This window comes from Lagopus muta, chromosome 11, assembly GCF_023343835.1.
Source record: "Lagopus muta isolate bLagMut1 chromosome 11, bLagMut1 primary, whole genome shotgun sequence".
NCBI classification, from domain to species: domain Eukaryota; kingdom Metazoa; phylum Chordata; class Aves; order Galliformes; family Phasianidae; genus Lagopus; species Lagopus muta.
In genome coordinates this window covers 16,538,800-16,559,434 of record NC_064443.1, presented here as the reverse complement: position 1 = coordinate 16,559,434, position 20,635 = coordinate 16,538,800, and the positions used below count along the sequence as shown (strand labels likewise).

Genomic DNA, 20,635 nt, shown 5'->3' with positions numbered 1-20,635 from the left:
ACAGAACTAATGTTTTTATAGTGCACTTCCCAAGGATTTGCATGCATTTCTACAAAGAAAAGCTGCTTACTCATTCTTAAGCAAAAAAAGTTTTCTTCTGTGACATTCATGAAGCAGAGAAGAGCCAACAAGCTGTACAGAGCATACAAATGCTTACCATCCATGACATTAAATCCATATAAATCAGTTTAACTTGATAGAAGGAAAAATAATTTTCTTGTACAGAAATCTTTCTAGTGTCTGTGGTATATATCAAGACCCAAAAGACATCATGCATTATTTAAGCAAAAATAAGTACAAAATATTTAAAGGACACACAGTAAACTCTTACGCTCAGGGATTTTTATGACGGCATTTCTACACCAGTAGACAAAGGAAGAGCCACTGATATCATCTATCCGAACTTCAGTTAAGGCCTTTGACACAGTCTCCCGTAACACCTTTCTCCCCAAACTGGAAAGATATGGGTTTGATGGGTGGACTGTTGAAGTAACTGACAAGAAACTCACTGTGAGCTCATACCCAGAGAGCAGTGGTCAGTGGCTCAGTGCTGGGATGGAGATCGGTGACAAGCGGTGTCCCACAGGTGTCAGTACTGGGACCAGTGCTCTCCAGCATCTTCACCAATGACACAAGACAGAAGGAATGAGTGCACCTTCAGCAAGTTTGCAGACGATGCCACGCTGTGTGGTCGACATGCCCAAGAGTCAGGATGCCATTCAGAGAGACCTAGACAGGCTCCGGCAGTGAGCCCAGCTGAATGTCATGAGGCTCAATAAATCCAAGGACAAGATCTTGTGCCTGTACTGTAGGCTTAATTCACAGACTTTGTATTTGTGTCTCCTGCAGTTGTTAACCTCCTATCTGGCTCCACCACACATTTCATCACCATTCTTTACATTCTAGTCTAACTACAGCTTTCTCATATTGTTTAATTCCAAAGCAAAGAAGGCACCAAAGCTAAGCACTTTAACATTTGAGCAGTTAATGTATCCATCTTTTTTTGCCATGAAAGATCCCAATGTCTCTGTCACATGGTCTGTAATGTTCTTAAGAAATTATGCATATTTGTGTTTTTTGGCAGTCTTCTGAAGCATTCATATGCATGGATTTTTTCTTTCTGAGTTATTCTAGATACAACTATTTATAAAGAGCACTTTTGCTGAGTACAATTGAGCAGCATTAGGAATAAATTTATGTTTGTACGGTCACTTCTTTAACAAAGTAGAACTGCACAAATGTATTCATTGGCTTTTAAGCACTGGGAGTTTCTCAGTTGTGACAAATTTTCCAGATAGCAGGGAAACACCTTCATCAATCTGATCTATTGGCTTACGTTTCAAAAGAACTCAAAAGTAGCCTCAAGTACTAATTCCACATGGACAAAAGCACACTGGCTATGTACACATAAGCAGACTTAAGGATTACTAGTTTTTATTACCCAAATGTAGTACTCCCTTCCTCATGTCTTTACAACAAAAGAAGTGTTATTATAGTGCTGGAATAGGAAATAAAAGTAATTAAAAAAAAAACACAAATATAAACTAATCAGTGCTCAGTATTTAGTGTACGATGCGGCACTTTGCACCATTTTTCTGAGGGCCTAATCTGGGGCAGTATAATTTCCCAACTGCAAATTGCTTTACAGCATATTTCTCCATCATTGCTTCCTCTTCCATCATTCTTCATTTGGAATCTGAATAGCTAAGAGTAATTGCTCTGTGCAACCCATTAACCCTTATTTTGTTAGTACAGTTCTCAGTAAATCAAATATAATAATATACACCATGTTGCCTACAAATAAATGCAGACAGAAACAAAAACCTGCAGAGCTAAAGGGATTCTACCCATTGTGTATTAAGGAGTCAGTCCATCATGAGAGATCCACAGACTGACCAGAAACGTGTGAATGGCTTCTGGCCAGAGAATGTTGCCTAGTATGATGAGGATGCTGCCATACATCACAGAAATACTTGGAAATAACTCAATTATGCAATAATAACTTCTGATACAAAAAAACTACTGCCTTATTCCTACCTTTTGTCAGTGTGATTTTGAAGTTTGATCATTTACATAGCAATCACATACAGAAGCACAAAGGGGATGCCAGACCACAGATTTGCAGCAGTGAAGCGTCCTAAGGAATCTCAGCAGACCTCCACTACAATGCTTGCAATCCAGGTTGCTTTCAATGCTAGGGAATAAATTGGAAAGCTATCTCCTGTGTTTGATTTTACCAGACTTTAACACAAAGACATGGAAGGTAGCTCACATAAAAAGTTTTTTGCTCAACAGTTATTTTAGCACATTCTGGAGAAAACTATCCTTGCTGCAATTTTGGATTCTTTTATTTTGGTGGCTCGCTATTCTTAGTTGTACCAAAAGAATTAGGATGCACACAGTGAAATTTAATTTATGGCAAATAATAAAAATGGAACTATAATCAGCATTTCCTTTTTCCAGTGAAAACATTACACTGCGCTTAATTTTACAGCTGTACAAATTGTTTTAAAGTAATCTGCTTGATTGGGCAAGTTAATGATATCTAATTTGACCGGGCCAAACTTTACACGTTATGCATTACTGTGAGCAATTGTGGTCAATACAACTGTTTGTGGAATGCAAATGCAAGGCTAACATCTTCCATTCTCAGCTGGCTCTACAAAACACTGGTGTCTTTGTCTAAGATAAAGCAAAGATGACAGTGTAATAAGTGTTATGTGGTTGAGGTAATTCAGAGGGAATTCAGCCTTTTCAATCGATTCTGCACTCAAGTTAACCCTCTTTATTATTGTCCAGCTTTTTGCTGCAAGCAATACTTGAAGTATGGGCTCAATTCAGTTACTGCACTGAGTGATGGTACCCTGTAAGCTGCCCCACTTACTTTGGAGGGACTAAACATGGCAGATTGCAGTATGAACTAATGCTATCTGATTACACAGATAGCAGAATCTGGACATTTATTTTAGTGTTTTAAATCATATTCAAGAAACTAATGTGACATTGTCACCACACTAGCACATTTCAGCACATTTATGGAAATAATTAAATGACAAAGAAGTAGCCACTACTAAAACCTGGCTCTGTATTTACACCCACTGGTCTTACTCCTTGGAAAAAATATGATCTACTCTTGGACCTGAGAAACCCAGCTCTTCCATGCAGAAGGCAGGAGTTTCCACTGTGCAGCCCCCACCTCTGATAGATACAGCAGTGCAGTTTATCAAGTGAATAATTTCTGGCTGGAAAGAGAACAATGTAAGACATTATTCATAAGGTGAGGATTGCTATCATAGGGATCCTCACTCTCACTGCTAGGAGAGCTTTCAAATTCTGAATTGCGTTTTGTGTCTGCACGTGAGCCAACACTTGACTCAGCCCAAAGCACGTAACAACAACTATGTGACAGTAGCACGGTGCTGTGGGACTGTAATGTTCTTATTCAGCTTTTGCTAAAATTGCTCTGGGCAGCTTCTCTTTAACCGTTTCTTTAAGTCTGTGTTAAAATGACAACAGTTGGCAGGTTAAAAGATGGTAAAATCCTACTATTTCTGTAGCATAGTTCTTTGTAAATGAGCCCTGAGACCTTCCACATTTTCAGATGTCTCAGCAAACCACACTCCCAAAGAAATCTCCATTTTAGTGTATGACCATCATGTCTCATCTGAAAAAGTATTTATCATACACAGGTATACACTGATACCTAATTCTGTAATAGCAATTTTTGGCCCACTTGTTCAGCAACAAGATTAAATGATTAAAAAACAAACAAACAAACAAACAAAAGCAGAAAAATTACAGGAGAATCAATAACTTATTTTGTTTGAACGAGGGCTGAGAGATTTCTAATCTTCAAGAAATAAATGAGATACTGGTTTGTACTTTAGTTCAGAGTGATCCCAGTAAAATCTGCTAATTAAATTTAAATGCAGAGCACAGGATTTGTAAAGTCATTCCAGTGACAGGTGAAAAAGAGAGATGCATAACATCGCATAAATCATTCCTAGTACTTGCTATATGAGCATTTAGATGGAAACCGAGTCTCTTCCATTAACAGCCAGCAACAACAAAGCTACCCTCCACTTTTTGGCTGTTCTTCACATTGTTTTGCTTTCTTTTCTCCCACAGGTCAATGGGAAGGATTTATCTAAAGCAACGCATGAGCAGGCAGTGGAAGCATTCAAAACAGCCAAGGAGCCCATCGTGGTGCAGGTGCTGAGGAGAACTCCACGCACCAAGATCTTCACTGCTCCCGAGTCTCAGCTGGTGGATGTGGGCACTCAGACAGACATCACTTTTGAACACATCATGGCTCTAAGCAAGATGGGCTCACCTACCCCACCCGTCTCAGTGCTGGACCCATACCTCCTACCCGAAGAGTAAGTAACTGTTCGTGCAGCACTTGAGAATCCTTGCACTCCTTAACATGGCATGTCAGAAGTAGTTCATAAACATACCTTTATTTGCTGGTGGTTGTGTGCTCCCAGGTATAGCCAAGATTCGTATAGCATCAATTCATAATTCAAAACACTTTCACTTTCTCTACACATTACAAGCTATTACTCACATGAGTAATGCCACTGAGTCACAACACAGCCTCATAAAGCTCATTTTTTTGGCGTTTGATGGATAAAGTTATTGCTTCTTGTAATTCCTCTCATTGCCTCTTTGGGTTGCTTATGTTTTAACTTTATTTTTTATGGCTGCCATAAATTGTATAATGCTAAGAGTCGCTACATTCTGTTCCAGTGTATTAATTACTTTATTATAACCCTGCAGCGATGTTACTCAAATAAATTATTTTCTAGGACTAAAATTACTTACCAGTGCTGTCATGGATGTTTTAGAATCAAATTTTAATTATTGTTAATGGTAGCTTGATGTTTTGTACGTCCAAATAAAAATGACAATTATCTCCTGGTGCACACACACCACGCCCTCACATGCTGTTCAAGAGGAAAAGAGCTCCCCAAGGACTCCATGCAAATTGCCTGTCTTGCCACATACCACCCCAATGGAAAAAGTAATTGAAATGTGCTGAATGCCTCAGTTGTTGTGTTGTCTCAGACTGTGATCTGATCAGTCCACAGTAATACCAGGTTCTGAGACAGCCCTGTTTGGGGTGAGAAGCTGTGCCAACATGCTCATGTGCTGCCTGTGCAGTATGGCTGTGAACAGGAGCTCCACTGAGAGCCTGGGAGGTGAACACAGCTCACAGACACAGCCAGCACGCCTCTCCGGACAGCACTGTCAGCACTCCTAGCAAGTAGAGTTTGACTGCAGACCGGCACCAATCCTGTATAGCTCCAAAGTGACTTGTATGGCATGCTAACATCTATGTGTTCAGCCAGGAACTGCTCTTCTGTGTGCAGTCTATTCCTTGGGGCTCTCAGTGCTGATTGCGTGAAAGATGGTTCAGTCAAATGTTACTGCACTGCTACTTATTGTCATCCATTGAAAATTCAAGCTCAGCTGCATGTTTTAGCATAAATGCTCAACAAAGCTGGACTTGAGCTTGTATGCAGTGAACAGGAAATAGGGATTAGAGCAGAGGTCACATGTTCTTAGGGCACCTCTCAAATATTTTTGCAAGAGGAGCTTTCAATACCTCAGTCAACCACCTGCCACTTTCCAGCTGCAAAACCAAACCAAAGATTAATTCATGAAAATTCCATTGAAATACCCACAGAATGGCAGCCCAGTCCTGCAGGTAGCCTCATCGCCCCTCCATCATTAGGCACAGGTTCCAACTGCTGGCCTTACTTTGAGGTCTGGATGTTGGTAGCCTGCCTCACTGCTATCCTGTATATAAGGGCAGTCAGACTGCTATTACACTGTGCTGTTACCCAGTGTGTACAAGCAAAGAGGAACGCAAGTTTCTGAGGATGCACTTTATGCTTCCTTATTACTTCCTGTTATTTTTCCAAATTCTATTCAAATGAATGTAGTCTGTGTTTAGTGAATTATGTAATTTAACCAGTTAGCAGATGCTGTTAATTAAATACTATCACACCTACAGAGAAACATGTATCTAGTTAAGAGAACTGAAAGTAGAAATAAAATTGCAGCATATAAAAGAGTGATCACAAAAGAATCACACTGCTTAAACTTGCCATGCAGACAACAAAGCTGTTGGAGAGCTCAAGATGTAAAAAGCACAGTGCCAGTAGTGAATGGCAGCATGAATAGAGTGGTGCATATTTAAATGGCATTTAAATCACTATGCACAGCCTGTTGTGTTCAAGTCAATCAACAACATGCTGTTGATTTAAATCAAAATAGTTGGGTGGCATATTATTTTTAAAATACTTAATATGATTTTCTGTCTTCAGGGCAAAGAAAAACTACCACAGAAGTAGATTTTATGTACATCTCTGCAAATAACCCAAGCTCATGAATAAATAATCTAGTATTTCTTCTTATTTTGCCACCATTCTCTCTGTATTTTTCTCCAGATCAGACTTGAGGAAAAGTCACTAATCAAATGTTAAGACTCATTGACAAATCTCTCATTCATCATCAGGTGTCAAATGTTTGATTCATGTTGCAATACATGTAACATGCTGTCTAATACATTTATTGGTATAAATGCTATAATGTACACAATTAACTGCGTGCACCTTCATGGTTTGGTTGTTAGTCTGTTCTGTTTCATGATGACTTGCTATAAGCTTGGAATGCATTGCTGTGCTAACTATAGAATTGAGTGCTACTGTAACAAATATTTTTTTTTCTCCAGTCATCCATCAGTGCATGAATACTACGACCCAAATGACTACATGGGAGGAATCCATCAAGAGATGGACCGAGACGAGTTAGAGTTGGAGGTACTCAATGTTTAGTAACCAGTTCATTTACTGAAAGCCTAACATGTGGATGTCCTGGTCTTTATATCCTGTATGAAGTGAAAAGACCATTTCAAAGCAGTTATTTTTAATAACATTGCATCTCAGTTACTTTGCAGGTTGCAAACCTTACTGATACCTTTAGCAATGTATTTAACAATGTGCCATGGAGTGATGAGCTAGATCTTCAGCTAATTAACGTAAATAATGAATTCCTTAGTTCCATCAGGTAAATTCTCTATGACTGTGCTGATTTAGATTCTCTAGAAATCTCAAAGGTTTTTCAGGTTTGCTCAGTGGCAGGACCTATTCCACACAGTCATCATAAAAAAACACTTGTTTCCCTTATATGTTCCCCAGCTGAGAAACAGACATCCTCAATCGCATTACTTAGAAATATTTTATCTTTACAAGAAAAGATTAGAACAGCTCTGACACCGTACTAAGCTACTCCCTCCTTTCTCATTACTGAAGTTACGTGAGGATACATACAAAATCAGAGGTCAGTCATGAAGATATGCAAGTTCATTTGCCTGGCACATCTTTAAAATTCACTCGTGGTTTTCATATTTGCATGTGCCATCAGAAGACTGTTTTCAGTTTTCTCATTCTGAGTTTTTATAACCCTTTCCCAGCCACTCAGAGTGCAGCGTATGGACTGGAGGCCCTACTTCTGCATCTACTTAAACAGTCCTGGCCCACTGAAATGCTTTTCACAATTTATAATAAATGGCAGCAAAGTACCTCAGCACTTCTAAATACTTCCAGTGATATTTGATCCAGAAAATACGTTCATGATTAACAGTAAGTGACTAGATGACTCCTAGCTTGCTCGCACATCTCACTTCTTAGATCTTGGTCCTCCTACAGAAGCTGTCAAAGCATGTGATGGCAGTCTATCTATAGTCCTGTTTAAATCAGTGACAGATTTATCAACAGCTTCAACAGAAGCAAAGTTCAGTCATTCTATGAGCATGAAGTTGTTCCCCTCTATAGAAGTGTTTGCAGAATCAAGGCCTCAATCTCCATAAAAAGTTTGCAAGCTGTCTTCAAATTTTGCAGATCTGGTAGTAATTCATCTCTGTATACAAACCCAAATATAAGTCAGGATAAAATCAGTGTCAGCAAAACAAACCCTGTTTAGCAGACTTCAAGGCCTTTCTTTTAAAGAAATGCCTTTTTTTTTCTTAAATAAAGAGGAACACAAATCCAGTCTTAAGGGAAAACATAGAACAAATTAATATTTTCTGCTAGTGCCTTTTCAAAATCCATCTTTTAGGAAATCTAATATTGTAGATAAATCATATTGCTTCTATTAGAAGGTCAACCACTTGAGCTGAAAACAGTTTAAACACATGCTCTTTAGTAGCCAGACATTAATATGGCTTAAACCACAACATTAATAATTTTGACATTGATATAGTACTTGATGATAAAAGGTGATCAGCTCGGTAGCACAGGGGGACGAATGTTAGAAAAGTCTCTGTAGCCTAATAGTATTTCTTACAAACCACTAAAGATTCCTGTTCAAACTGCAGTGACTATGATCAATGGTAAGGTCAAAGTGCTAACAGGGACTCAACTGGCTAGTTGCTTTTTTGTTTGCCTCTTGATAGATATGTTTTAAAGCACCACAAAGGCACTGTTTCATTGACTGCAGCAAGAATGCCTGAAGTAAGAAAGCCATCAAGTCAGCCCTATGGGTTTCTGTGCCCATAAAACGTGCTTTGAATTTAAATCAGCAGCTCCTCATCCAAACTTTTATGGTCTACAACTGAGTGGTTAGTGATTTGTACCAAGTAAACAAAACACAAAACGGTGAAATACTGAGTTCACAACAAGCTTTTAATGTAAATAACTCTCAGGAAGGAATTTATGCTGGCAGTATTGCCAAGACACCAAAATTGTGTTCTCAGTTTTCTCTCTCAATGTGTATCTAAAAACTGAGGATTTGGAGGTAACTGCCATATATTTCCTACTACTAAAATGAGCAAATATTATTTCCTTTCTCTTTAAGTTTGCATGCCACCAGGAAAGGAGGACTAAATCTTGAATTCTATTCTATTTCTGGATTCAATTGCAAATTAAAGTACATTCATTTTTCACAGAGGCGCATGCAGAAGTCACTTTGGGTTCATAAAGGAAGAATAATGCCACTGCAGGCTTCCCCAGCAGCATTATGCATTAATATGTTTATTCAAACAACCATGCAGCCTAAGCGAAGGCTTTCTCAGTGAGCTAGTTTCTCACATTACAAAGGAGAACATCCTAAATATAAAAGGACACTTGTTCTCTCACATCTGACTTTGTCCTTTACCCCCTCCTATATCCAACTCTGTGTTCTTTCTGAGCAGAGAACGGAGCTCATCAGAGCTGACAGCACAGCTTGGAGATGAAAGGCAACACGAAACATTTGCTAGCATCTAGAAAATCTCCTTTCTCGTGCTCTCACTCCATCTTGAACATACATGAACTTTTCATTTAAAAAGCTGAAGTCGCTCTTTGCCACTGACCTCATACCTATTCCAAACAGCTGCGACCACTCTCCCCCCCTGCAGTCACAGCCCTGATGCCAGGAGGGCAGCAGTGTGCTCTCACACCTTAGCAGTGACTGTGCTGAATAGTGGGCCCTGCTCAGCAGGTATCTCAGAAGTCAGCTCAGGAAAAAAAAAAGAACTACAGAGAGACACAGCACAGCGCCCTTACTGCGCAAACTTCACGCAGTACTTTCTGAACGTTTGCACTATTTTCTTTTTTTTATCCATTACTGCCCACTCCTTCCAATTTTCTACTGTTCATTTCTGTCTTGTTTGAGAAAGGACTTGGATCTTTATAAATACACAAGCATGCCATAATTTTAAATCACCAGTAAAATAATCCAATAATCTGTTGCATATGAAGGCTCTCTTGAGTTTACAGAGGTTAATTTACTATTACTACTTATTCCTAATCTATTATTATGGGCAGTTGCAGGTACAGTGTCATAGTGCACATCTATTTCCTCCTGCCATCTCCAAATGCCATGTGGATTTAAGCAGCAAGCACTTTGAGCCCTCCTTGGCCCTGCATTTCACATGGAGCCGGTAATCTGTCAAACAAATCTCCTGTGCAAGCTTGTTTTTCTCAAACATCTCTCAAAATCTCACTTTCACCTGGCATAAAGAAGCAAAAGATTGAAAGCATTTGTGTAAAACTTGCATCATATGTGAGATTTTCACAATTATCATTTTAACACATCCTTTGATACTGACACATTTTGTCCATAGCAGCATAGTCTGCTAACTGGTTTGTGCAGATCTAGACCAGGTGCTGGGACACTTCAGTGTCCCCCTTCCTCATTGTAGGTGGCTGATACATTTCATACAGCGTTCATTACAACAGCATCTGAGCCCTGGCTGAGCACTAAATATGCTTTCATCTCCTGCCTGTGCAGCATGCCTGCGCAAACTGAATGAGCAGGTGCCTAGCAGGGCTTTGGAAGCAGGCCAGGCACTGCCATGCATGCAGTGGCTGCTTCTGCAGCAGGAGCACACAGCACTGCAGGCTCACACACTTGGGCCCTGGGCAGGGCAGCAGAGAGAGGAGTAAAACATGGCAAGTCCAACGTCATTGTCCAGACTTCAACCTTCAAAGTGCTTTGGGTCCACATTAATTCCTAGAGCTTAATTAATTCCTAGTACAATTACTCAAACTACCACACTATCTGGACCTGCAGGTGCCAATTTTCTGTTCTGTTTTTCCTTTTCATGTATCTGTACGTTACACAGATCCCACCCCGAACAAGGGAAATAACCTTTGCTCGGAAGATGCTGGAGTTGATTCTTCAACTCCAACTGGAATTGCATACTTTCATCTCTCAAAAATTTCAAACCTTTATGATTATATTAAAACTTTATGGATGCAAAGACCCATAGACAGCAGCTGTTCCTACCACTAAGTACACAAAATTATTTTATCTGGGTAGCATCAAACCAAGTTATTCCATTCCTGCCAAGGACTACAGGGATTGTACCCAAGGGTAAGAATGTCAACAAATTACTCATAAAAATTGAGGTTCTAAACACCTGCTCTAAGAGTATTCTATTTGCTTTAACTTTTGGGTGCTTTATTTCTGAGCTTGTTTTTAAAGCATATGTGTCCTCTTTTTAAAATATATACTATTTAATATACTAGATCATTTATTACCTTCCAGTGTATTAAAAATGTCAGAGAAAGTTTACTTTAAATATAGACACGTACTTATTTTTTAATTATCACAGTACTCCCCATACTCGTGTACTGTTGAAAAAACACCTATTGTTATTAAAACATGCTGAAGGGAAGAGGGAAGAACAAAGCTACTACCTTGCTGCCTGCACTCCAAGAAGTGCTGGCAAGTGTTCATGCTTACATAGGATCTGTTTCAAATATGACCAAAACTGCCATATATATATATATATATATAATTTTTTTTTAACACTATATATGATTTCAGTACCAGCATAACAAACAGCTGTGAGCTATAGCACTAATTTCTCACAGTTATTTCACAGTATGAAAACTTCCCTCAAAACATGAAGTCTTTTTGCTAAAGCAGGCAGGAAATACACCTGAATTATGTCCAATTCAACACATTCTCACCTGATCTCTAGATCACAGCTTGATTGCATCCAGAATAAATGAGTTAGCTGCAGTGGTACTTCCAAGGATTAATCACATCAACTAAGACTAGAATCAAGTCTACTTTGTCTCACTTCTACTGAAATCTTTTTACCTCCTCTCTAGAAACCCTCCAAAGCTTTAGAAATCTTAAATTAAAAAAAAAAAAAAATTATTAAAGCATTGTGTTCATCCAGTGTGTAACAAAAGAGAGTGAAAAAGAGAAAAAGAGCAGCAGCTCACCATGGATGCTATTGATCGAAACCATTTGAATACCATCTGAAATGTCACTGACATTTACAGCAACGCTTCTTGAAAAAAAAGAAATTACACATGTTGACAAGTAAATAACATGAGATTGCTGATCTTGGCAGCTGTCATCTTGACATGCCAATAAATTATTCATATCAGCTTGTTTTATTATCTTGCCCTTACAAATGGCACAGCGCAGGTCAAAACAGAAGAGATGCTCAGAAATAATGAATCCTGTGAGCAGGACTTTTCACAGGAACACAAAGTCCAAGCTGGATGCATCCTGAGCACAGCAAGGAGAGACCCCAGCTCACACAGGGGCTGTTCCCCCTTCTTAGCACAGGTCCCTCTGCCCTTTCTGCCTGGCCCCATTCCACCCCTTCACTGCAACAGGGCTGAAGTCCCATAGCCAGGTTTAAGCCGCAGAGAAGCAAGGCCCTTTTCAAAGCCTTGCTCACCACAGAGAGTAGAGTGAAAAAAAACACAACTTGTTACTCCTTCTCTAGCTAGTGCAAACCAGCCTTTCTCCCTGTGGAAGAGACGATGCAGCAGTCACAACAAGACGGTTAAGTGTGTTAGGCTCCCTAGGATCCTTGGGTTCTTGGGACGTCCTTCAGAAGGGAGGAGAACAGAGATGCTTATACAGACTACACAGCAGCCAGGAGCATCCCACAGCTTGGTGAACATCTTGCAACACTTTTATACAAAACAGGAGCAAACATAGGAGAAAACAGCCCAGAGGAAGTCCTTGTGGCAAAAAGTCCTGGGGAAAACCATGTATTTTTAAGATGGCTTAAATGTCTCCAAGACCAACCTGATCACTGCCCTGGAATGGTAAAACCACAACCTACTCACATGACACCTTTGCAAGATATTGAAGTATTTCTCTTACTAGCACCAAATGCTTTGTTAACCATATATTGATCTTCAATCACACATATGAGAAACTTGTTACATCATTTCATAAAAATTATACAAGTTAAGGTAATAGAATATTATCTTTTTTCCTCTGAAGAGACAGGAAAAAATCCCTGCTTATAAGAAAATATGTAGATCAGCTGTGGCAAATATTGAAATCATACTTCATAAGCATTTTACTATTTGAAGTCTTACCTCTACATGAAATATAGGTAATTTTTTTCTCTAAGATCAATAAAAGGTCTGTTTTCAAAATGACAGTGTATTGATTGAGGGGCCAAAAATGCCTGAAGTATTGATTGTATGCACATAATCACGTTTTGCTCAGTAAGTTAAGTTAGTCTGCACAGTAAAATGAGAAGACATCCACTATATCACTTAAGCAAAATATTTCCTTTGTATTTGAAAAATAGCTTCCATCTATCACAAGTATCTCACTGTCTTTTCTCTCTTTCTTGTCTTTTTTTAACCTCAGGAAGTAGATTTGCACAGAGTGAACAGCCAGGACAAGCTTGGTCTCACAGTGTGTTACAGAACGGATGACGAGGATGACACTGGTATTTATGTGAGCGAGGTAAGATCCGGCTGATTCCCCTAAGATGAAATTTGTCTTTTAGACTGCAGTGCTGGATATTTAAGGCAACTCCTGGCTTCTATTCGTACCATGTTCAAATGACAGCTAGAAAGTAATAATTGGAAGAAATCTAATTATTTTTCCTTTTCTTCAAACTGAGTGAAATCCTGTTCCATTGAAGTCCAACTCCTACCGACTTCAGTGAGAAATCTTTAGAAATACAGTGGAAAAAAACAAACACACAGCCTTCAGAAGGCTCTTTATTCACTTGGAAAGCAGTGTTAAATTGACAGTTTCTCCAGCGTTGAACATTATTAACTACCCCAGAACAAATGCTTGCCTTTGTTATTTGTATGCATGTTCCATGTTCTGAAGTCTAGAGAAGGGAGCTGTGATGTTACCCTATTTCAGTCTGTACAAACACCAAATGTGTGTTGTACTTGAGACTTACACTCATTAAAAATACCAGAGTTTTCACCTGAAACATTTCACAGTAAACATTGCTTCTTTTCCATTGCATCACAGGAATACATGGATTTTGCAACGTCTGATTATCTCTTATAATTTATAAGACCTCTCTTTGGGTGGCTAATGGCTTTTGTTATATTGACATTTAGTGCTCATTTTTCCCTAATATATTCTCAACATTCAATTTCAGATGACGTTTTCAGAGGATTTGTAATACATTCTGTCTTTCATTTTTGTTCTCAATTATTCCAGAAATAGTATAAATGAAGAAAAAAAAAATCTACATGTTTATTTGCAAAGATATGGGGCTCATTTGTCTCTCCTTGCTTCCTTTCATAAAATAAGTAGCATTTTATAGAATCTTTTTATCACACGGATCAATTCCAAACTTCACAACAGGAGTTTGGGGAGGAAAAATCAACTAAATCTAAACTGTTCCTTTGGAATGCATCACTTAGGTTATAATCCTTCCTGCTCTGTAGGCAAAATCTTTAGGTTCTAATTAGAGTACTGTGCTGTAAAGCAAAACGTTAAATTATGAGGTAACTAAATATCATGCAAACATGACAAACCTACAGTTCCTGAAGACATCTGTCAGGAAGTAGTGTTTTGGTTTTGACTTTGGCATATTAATCTGCATTTCATTGTGTCTTCCATAAGCAAGGAAAAGTCCTGTAATCACTGACAAGATGGAATCAGCTATGTAGCAGCAATGACAGGCACAGTGGCTTACCACCAGTCTTATTACTAATGCTGGGGTTACGCTGGGAAGTAAGAGGCTGAGGCCTAAAATCTCCAGAGTGCTTACAGTTCTCTTGTTTTGTAGATCGATCCCAACAGTATTGCTGCAAAAGATGGTCGACTCCGAGAAGGGGATCGCATTATTCAAGTATGTGTAAATGGTTGAAAGCCTGGTAACACACTAAAACCTACTGCTGCAACCATTTTAATTCCACATCTTCATTTCAGCGTCATTTTTACAAAGCACTCCTTTAAAATGGTATCTGTAGAATGGTTTGGATTGGAACGAACCTTAAAGATCATCTAGTTCCAGTCCCCATGCCATAGAGAGAAACAGTTTGCACTAGACCAGGTTGCTCATAAAGTTCCTTTCACCATTCTTATAGTCCCTTTTAACTTTCTGAAGACAACTGAATTTCCTCTGCTACATATCAGTCAAATTTTGATATTCCTGGCCAGATAAAGCTGTATACTAGCCTGGTCTGCAGGCTGAGGATTTTGTCAGAGGATTCTATCTGTTTCCAGCACATATTCTGATACACCTTGAACTTTTCCTTCTACCACAAAAAAAAATCCATTCTGACCCTATTTGCAGAATCTCAGTGGACAGCCTCATAAACAGGGTGTCTAACACTGCAGGCTGAACACCCACTTCTGCATGCCAGAAGGAGCAGCAGTGCAATCTTACACCACAGTGATTTTGATGGAAGTGGTCTATCTCCTACGTGGAGACTAAAGCATGTAGACATCCACACCCCACGTAGTCTCTGGGGATGGTGTTCATAGCTTCACCTGCCCATACGAGGACATTCCTCTCCACCCACATGAGCTGACTTTACTCACTGTCTAGTTTCTGTTCTCATAACAAGCTCTGTGCATTACCTGCACAGCTTTGGAACAGCTTCATGCATCCATTGCCTGACAGTTACCTAAATTTGATTCAAGCTCTCTGGCTTGTACTGCACTGGGATCTATCCAGCCACACAGCCCTCTAGAGCTGGCCACGGCAGTATTTAAATATCTGTGTGAAAGGATGTCATTCTGTTGCTCTTTCCTTTAAAGATCAATGGCATAGAGGTACAGAACCGAGAAGAAGCCGTAGCACTTCTCACCAGTGAAGAGAGCAAGAATATCTCCTTACTTGTTGCAAGACCAGAAATTCAGGTACTGTAGTAATAAATAAATAAAGTCTTAATTAAAAGACTTGCTGTTTTGTAGAAAGTATTTACCATTGAAGAATTTTAACCGAAATAAATCTACCAAATCTATCTAAAACTGTCTTAAATTGTTTAACTGGACATACATGTGGTATAAAATAATAGAATGCAGTAGTCATTATAGACATGCATTATATTACAGTTCAATGTATAAGAATTTCAGTGATTTATGTATGCTGCAGTGTATGTTACAACTGCCAGTGCAAGATACTTTGGATGATTTCAACCTGTGGCTTTGAAGACCATACTGAATTCTAAATCCTACAGCTATTGATAAATCATTCATTAAAATATCTATTATTTATCATTTTAATAATAATTATCTTTATAATACCAACTCTTAATGTAGTTAAATACTGTCAAGAAGCATCCTCAACATAATAAAAGGTTGCACCAGATCCCTTCATGGAGTGGGGATTAGCACAACAAAGATGCTGAACAAACAGCACTGTTGTTTCATCTGTCTCTTGCTCCATGTGCTGGGAAAGCAACCCTTGCCAATGCACCCAGAAACATGGGGTCATGATCATGACTGTCTTGTTAGCCTACATGTTTCTGAGCTCTCTCCCCTGGGGCTGACAGGTTGGGAGTAAAAAGACTCACATATCCAGTACAAGCATTTTTGCTCCTGGCTCTTTGTGCTGCCTCACAAGTGGTGTATTTAAGCCTTGCACCCTGGAGTATTTTATACATCCTAATCAAATGACACGCAAACCAGAACAGCCCTGATGCTCAGAAGCATTTCCATGGGTGAAAACGCTGTGTTGGTTTCATGCAAAGGGCTGCTGACATTAAAGCCATGCTGTTGAAGTTTGAGGTGGGAGAAGGTAGAAGAGTGAATGCCCACACTCAGTACGTGTGCATCCTCACAGGACATAGCAGCACTGTCACAGGAAGGAGTCTCTTAAAATTTCCCAATCACCTTCCACAAAGAAGGAACCTAATTTACAAGTTTTCATTCTTTTGACATTTGGTTTGGGCTTTTTTTCCCTTCTTTTTCACATAGCTGGATGAAGGATGGATGGACGATGACAGAAATGATTTTCTGGATGACTTGCACATGGACATGTTAGAGGAGCAGCACCACCAGGCAATGCAATTTACTGCCAGCATGCTTCAGCAGGTACTGCTGTTCTGTTGTGCAATGGTGTCAAAGCTTCACATTGCACTCAATATTCCGATATTGAGCATGACTGAATACATTTAGTGTCTTGAATGACAATCAAAGCAAAAAGACTTACTGCAAAATCAAGATATTATATGTCTATCCACAAACAACTTCTTGGGGACTGAATTACTTTTAAATGTTACCTTTTTCATTTTTTCCATTATGACCACATGATCTTCTCAGAAATGCACCATTCTGGCTGTAGATCAGTGGCAAAAGTAGAAGCTAAGTACAGTATAAGTAAAGGAGGCAGAGAGCTACTGCTCTCTCTATAAAATCCCCTATTTGACATACACACACATATCAAAAACTGCCTGTCTCCCAAAGCCATAAAATACAAATGAAGAACTGAGGCAAATGACTGTACTGAGGTCTGTATATCTGACAAGAAAGGCAAAGAAAATGTTTCTGCATAGCAAGTTTATGCAGAGAGACAGATTTGGACTTGGATTCCCTGTTATCCTGCCACGATCAATGTAACCATACAAGTTCATGAATAGTTTCTCATTTTTTGTCTGGAGTTTTTAAAAACTCTACAGCCATTGTGGGAGCCACATTTTTGGAAGAGCGATATTCTCATTTTGGCACCGCAGTAGGACTGGATAATTTTGTGCAGCTAAATGCCAGAAGAAACGTGTTGAAATCTTGCATTCTAGTGTTGTTCCTAACTGTAATCAGACCAAGTTCTTCTGAAAAGGTCATCCAAATCAAGGTGTGTTTTCAGTCACCATTTCCATGCTTTCTAAAAATCAAAGTGCACCAAGCGTAACAGGTAGCAATTAAGAAAACTATTACATAATAGACACCCTGAGATATTTTGTCCTTGCAATAATTTCTCTTTGTCTTTTGATTTTTACTGTTAGAAGAAGCACGAGGAAGACGGTGGTACCACTGACACAGCCACTATTTTATCTAACCAACACGAGAAGGACAGTGGCGTAGGGCGCACAGATGACAGCACTCGGAATGATGAGAGCTCTGAGCAAGAAAACAATGCAGATGATCACACCACTTCCTCTAACACTTTAGGGAGCCAGAAGAAGCTGACATACAGTCATGACACCCTTGGAAGTGGCGATATGCAGTTCAGCAACGAATCGTTTATCTCAGCAGACTGCACAGATGTCGACTTCCTTGGCATCCCTGTAGATGAATGTGAGCGATTCCGGGAACTGCTGGAACTCAAATGTCAGGTGAAGTCTGCCAACCCTTACAGCCTTTATTACCATACCAGCACTCTGGATATGAGCAAAAGCGACCAAGAAAGTGTTGACAAAGAGCTGGAGATGCTGAATGAGGAGCTGCGCAATATTGAGCTAGAGTGCCTGAACATTGTGAGAGCTCATAAAATGCAGCAGCTGAAGGATCAGTACCGGGAGCCCTGGATGCTGCATAACAGTGGGTTCCGCAACTACAACACAAGCATCGATGTTCGCAGGCATGAGCTCTCAGACATTACAGAGCTCCCAGAGAAGTCTGACAAGGATAGCTCGAGTGCATACAACACAGGTGAGAGCTGCCGAAGCACGCCGCTCACACTTGAGATTTCTCCTGACAATTCCTTGCGCAGAACTGCAGAAGGCATCAACTGTCAAGGTAATGAGGGAGCAGTGGCATATAGTGTCTCCCAAAAGAATTTATTTGCTGGCTCAGAAAGTCATGAATCCAGCACTGGTAAATGCCATTCAACTGCAAAAGATCCTGACACTAGCAAACAGATGGAATGCAAGGAGAGAAAAGCCAGTGATGGAAGCAAAAGCCCAACTCATGGCCAAAAACCTTCTGGCTCCTGTGTCTCCCCATACCACCACTCTCCATATAAGCATGCTCATATTCCTGCTCATGCACAGCACTATCAGAGCTACATGCAGCTGATCCAACAGAAATCAGCAGTGGAATACGCACAGAGCCAAATGAGTCTGGTGAGTATGTGCAAAGACTTCAGTGCAAGCCAGAGTGAGCCGAGGATGGAGTGGAAAGTGAAGGTCCGAAGCGATGGAACCCGCTACATCACCAAGAGACCAGTCAGGGACAGGTTGCTGAGAGAACGAGCCATAAAGATTAAGGAAGAGCGCAGTGGGATGACGACTGATGATGATGCCATAAGTGAAATGAAGATGGGCCGGTACTGGAGTAAGGAGGAGCGCAAGCAGCATTTAGTGAAAGCAAAGGAGCAGAGGAGGAGACGTGAGTTTATGATGCAGAGCAGGCTGGATTGTTTAAAGGAACAACAAGGTGCAGAAGAAAAGAAAGAGATGAATATCATTGAACTGAGCCACAAAAAAATGATGAAGAAAAGAAATAAAAAAATATTTGACAACTGGATGACAATCCAGGAACTGCTTACCCATGGAACAAAGTCACCGGACGGAACACGAGTGTACAATTCCTTCCTGTCAGTGACTACTGTATAATCATCATTGCTAAATTATGTACATAAAACACTACCATTGGGGTAGAAATCAATGCCTCGTTCAATGTGGCAAGATTTTTGTATATAAGATACAGTCACTGAGTTTATAGTTCAAATACTGAACTCTACGACTGTGGGTGCCAGAATCTCCATTATAAAGTGGAGAGAAAGTTTGCCCACCCCAGCTCTTCCAGAGGCAATATTAGCAGTGCTTTTTGGGATACTGATTGTACTTTTTTACTTGTTACCTTTTACATAAAGTGTTTAAATATCAGAAATGTAGTAACCATACTTACACAGGTAATTTGCTTAAACTATATTCATATAAAAAGGTACCCATGCTCTTCTTTGTCTAAAAAGATGCAAAACCCACAAGAGCGACTGCACATAGGTATTTTTTGTGAAATCATATTTTCTGATACTATTCTGCTGTTGGTCACTTCTACACTGAGTGCTGTTTATCTATATTTAGCTCAAGGTTTAAACTCAGAATTATTGAATTCCTAATAGAGCCATTCTCTTGTAATATTTAACATTTATCGAACAGCAGTTTTTATAGTTACCATCAACACTTAAGCATTTTTCTTTCTAAGGTTTCTAAAGAAAGTATATAGGTTTCATCTGAAAAGCCTGAAGCAAAGAGAAGTATACTGCAGCTTTAAAGATTTTAAAGCATGTTTGCAAACGTTGCAACCTCTTGAAAAAAATGTGCATGTACAGCTGATTTGTTTATATGAGACAGTTTGTGGAATTTGAAAAGCCCATGGTAGTTACCGTTTGCTTTATAGATTTGAACGTATTGAATTATAAAAGCTGTTTCATTAAATCATCACTAGCTGCAAATGTTAACAAGTAAAATGAAGTAAAATAAATTATTGTTTTATATTTCAAATGATTTAAAATGTTTTGACTCCTTTACGGTTGCGCCATGCTGAGCGTTCTTCCCTAGAGCACAGCTGCCTTGTCTGGGCTGCTGGAGTCGAGCCTGACAGGAAGGACTGGATCCTGACCTGGTGGAGATTCAGCAGGTTAAGAGGTTTTCTTAAGGGGGAGGGAAAAGGCAAGAGGGAAGTCGTAGGAATATGAAGAGTGAAATCGAACAGCGCAGATGTTCTCCTCGCAAGGCATTTAGGATGACCTGTAAGCATGAAAAAATAGGACTTCCACTCTTCTGTTTTGTTTCATATTATCTTAATGGTATATGAAACCGACCTACAAACTTCAGCAAAGGTTTGCATTAAAAATAGACAAATTTATAAATTAAAAGAGACGGAGGAAAGGACAAAAAATGAATTTCAAAGAGATATTTCACTCCTTTTCTTGTTTTCTGTTTCTAAATAAGAACTCAGATATAAACTTGATTTTTTTTCTGGATAAATAGCAAACTAGACTCATTATTAA

General features: G+C 39.4%; 1 protein-coding gene across 2 annotated transcripts in view; it reads left to right on the top strand.

Annotated features, from left to right (window-relative positions):
* Positions 1-20,123, top strand: part of PDZRN3 (PDZ domain containing ring finger 3) — a 126,979-nt gene extending 106,856 nt beyond the window's left edge. For both annotated transcript variants that reach the window (XM_048957801.1, XM_048957802.1), the window contains 7 exons: positions 4,129-4,379; positions 6,740-6,827; positions 13,129-13,227; positions 14,522-14,584; positions 15,499-15,600; positions 16,660-16,776; positions 17,685-20,123. In XM_048957801.1, the coding sequence (XP_048813758.1) occupies positions 4,129-4,379; positions 6,740-6,827; positions 13,129-13,227; positions 14,522-14,584; positions 15,499-15,600; positions 16,660-16,776; positions 17,685-19,235 (2,271 nt within the window). In that variant the 3' untranslated portion in view covers positions 19,236-20,123. The remainder of the gene's footprint in view (positions 1-4,128; positions 4,380-6,739; positions 6,828-13,128; positions 13,228-14,521; positions 14,585-15,498; positions 15,601-16,659; positions 16,777-17,684) is intronic.
* Positions 20,124-20,635: the final 512 nt, after the last annotated feature.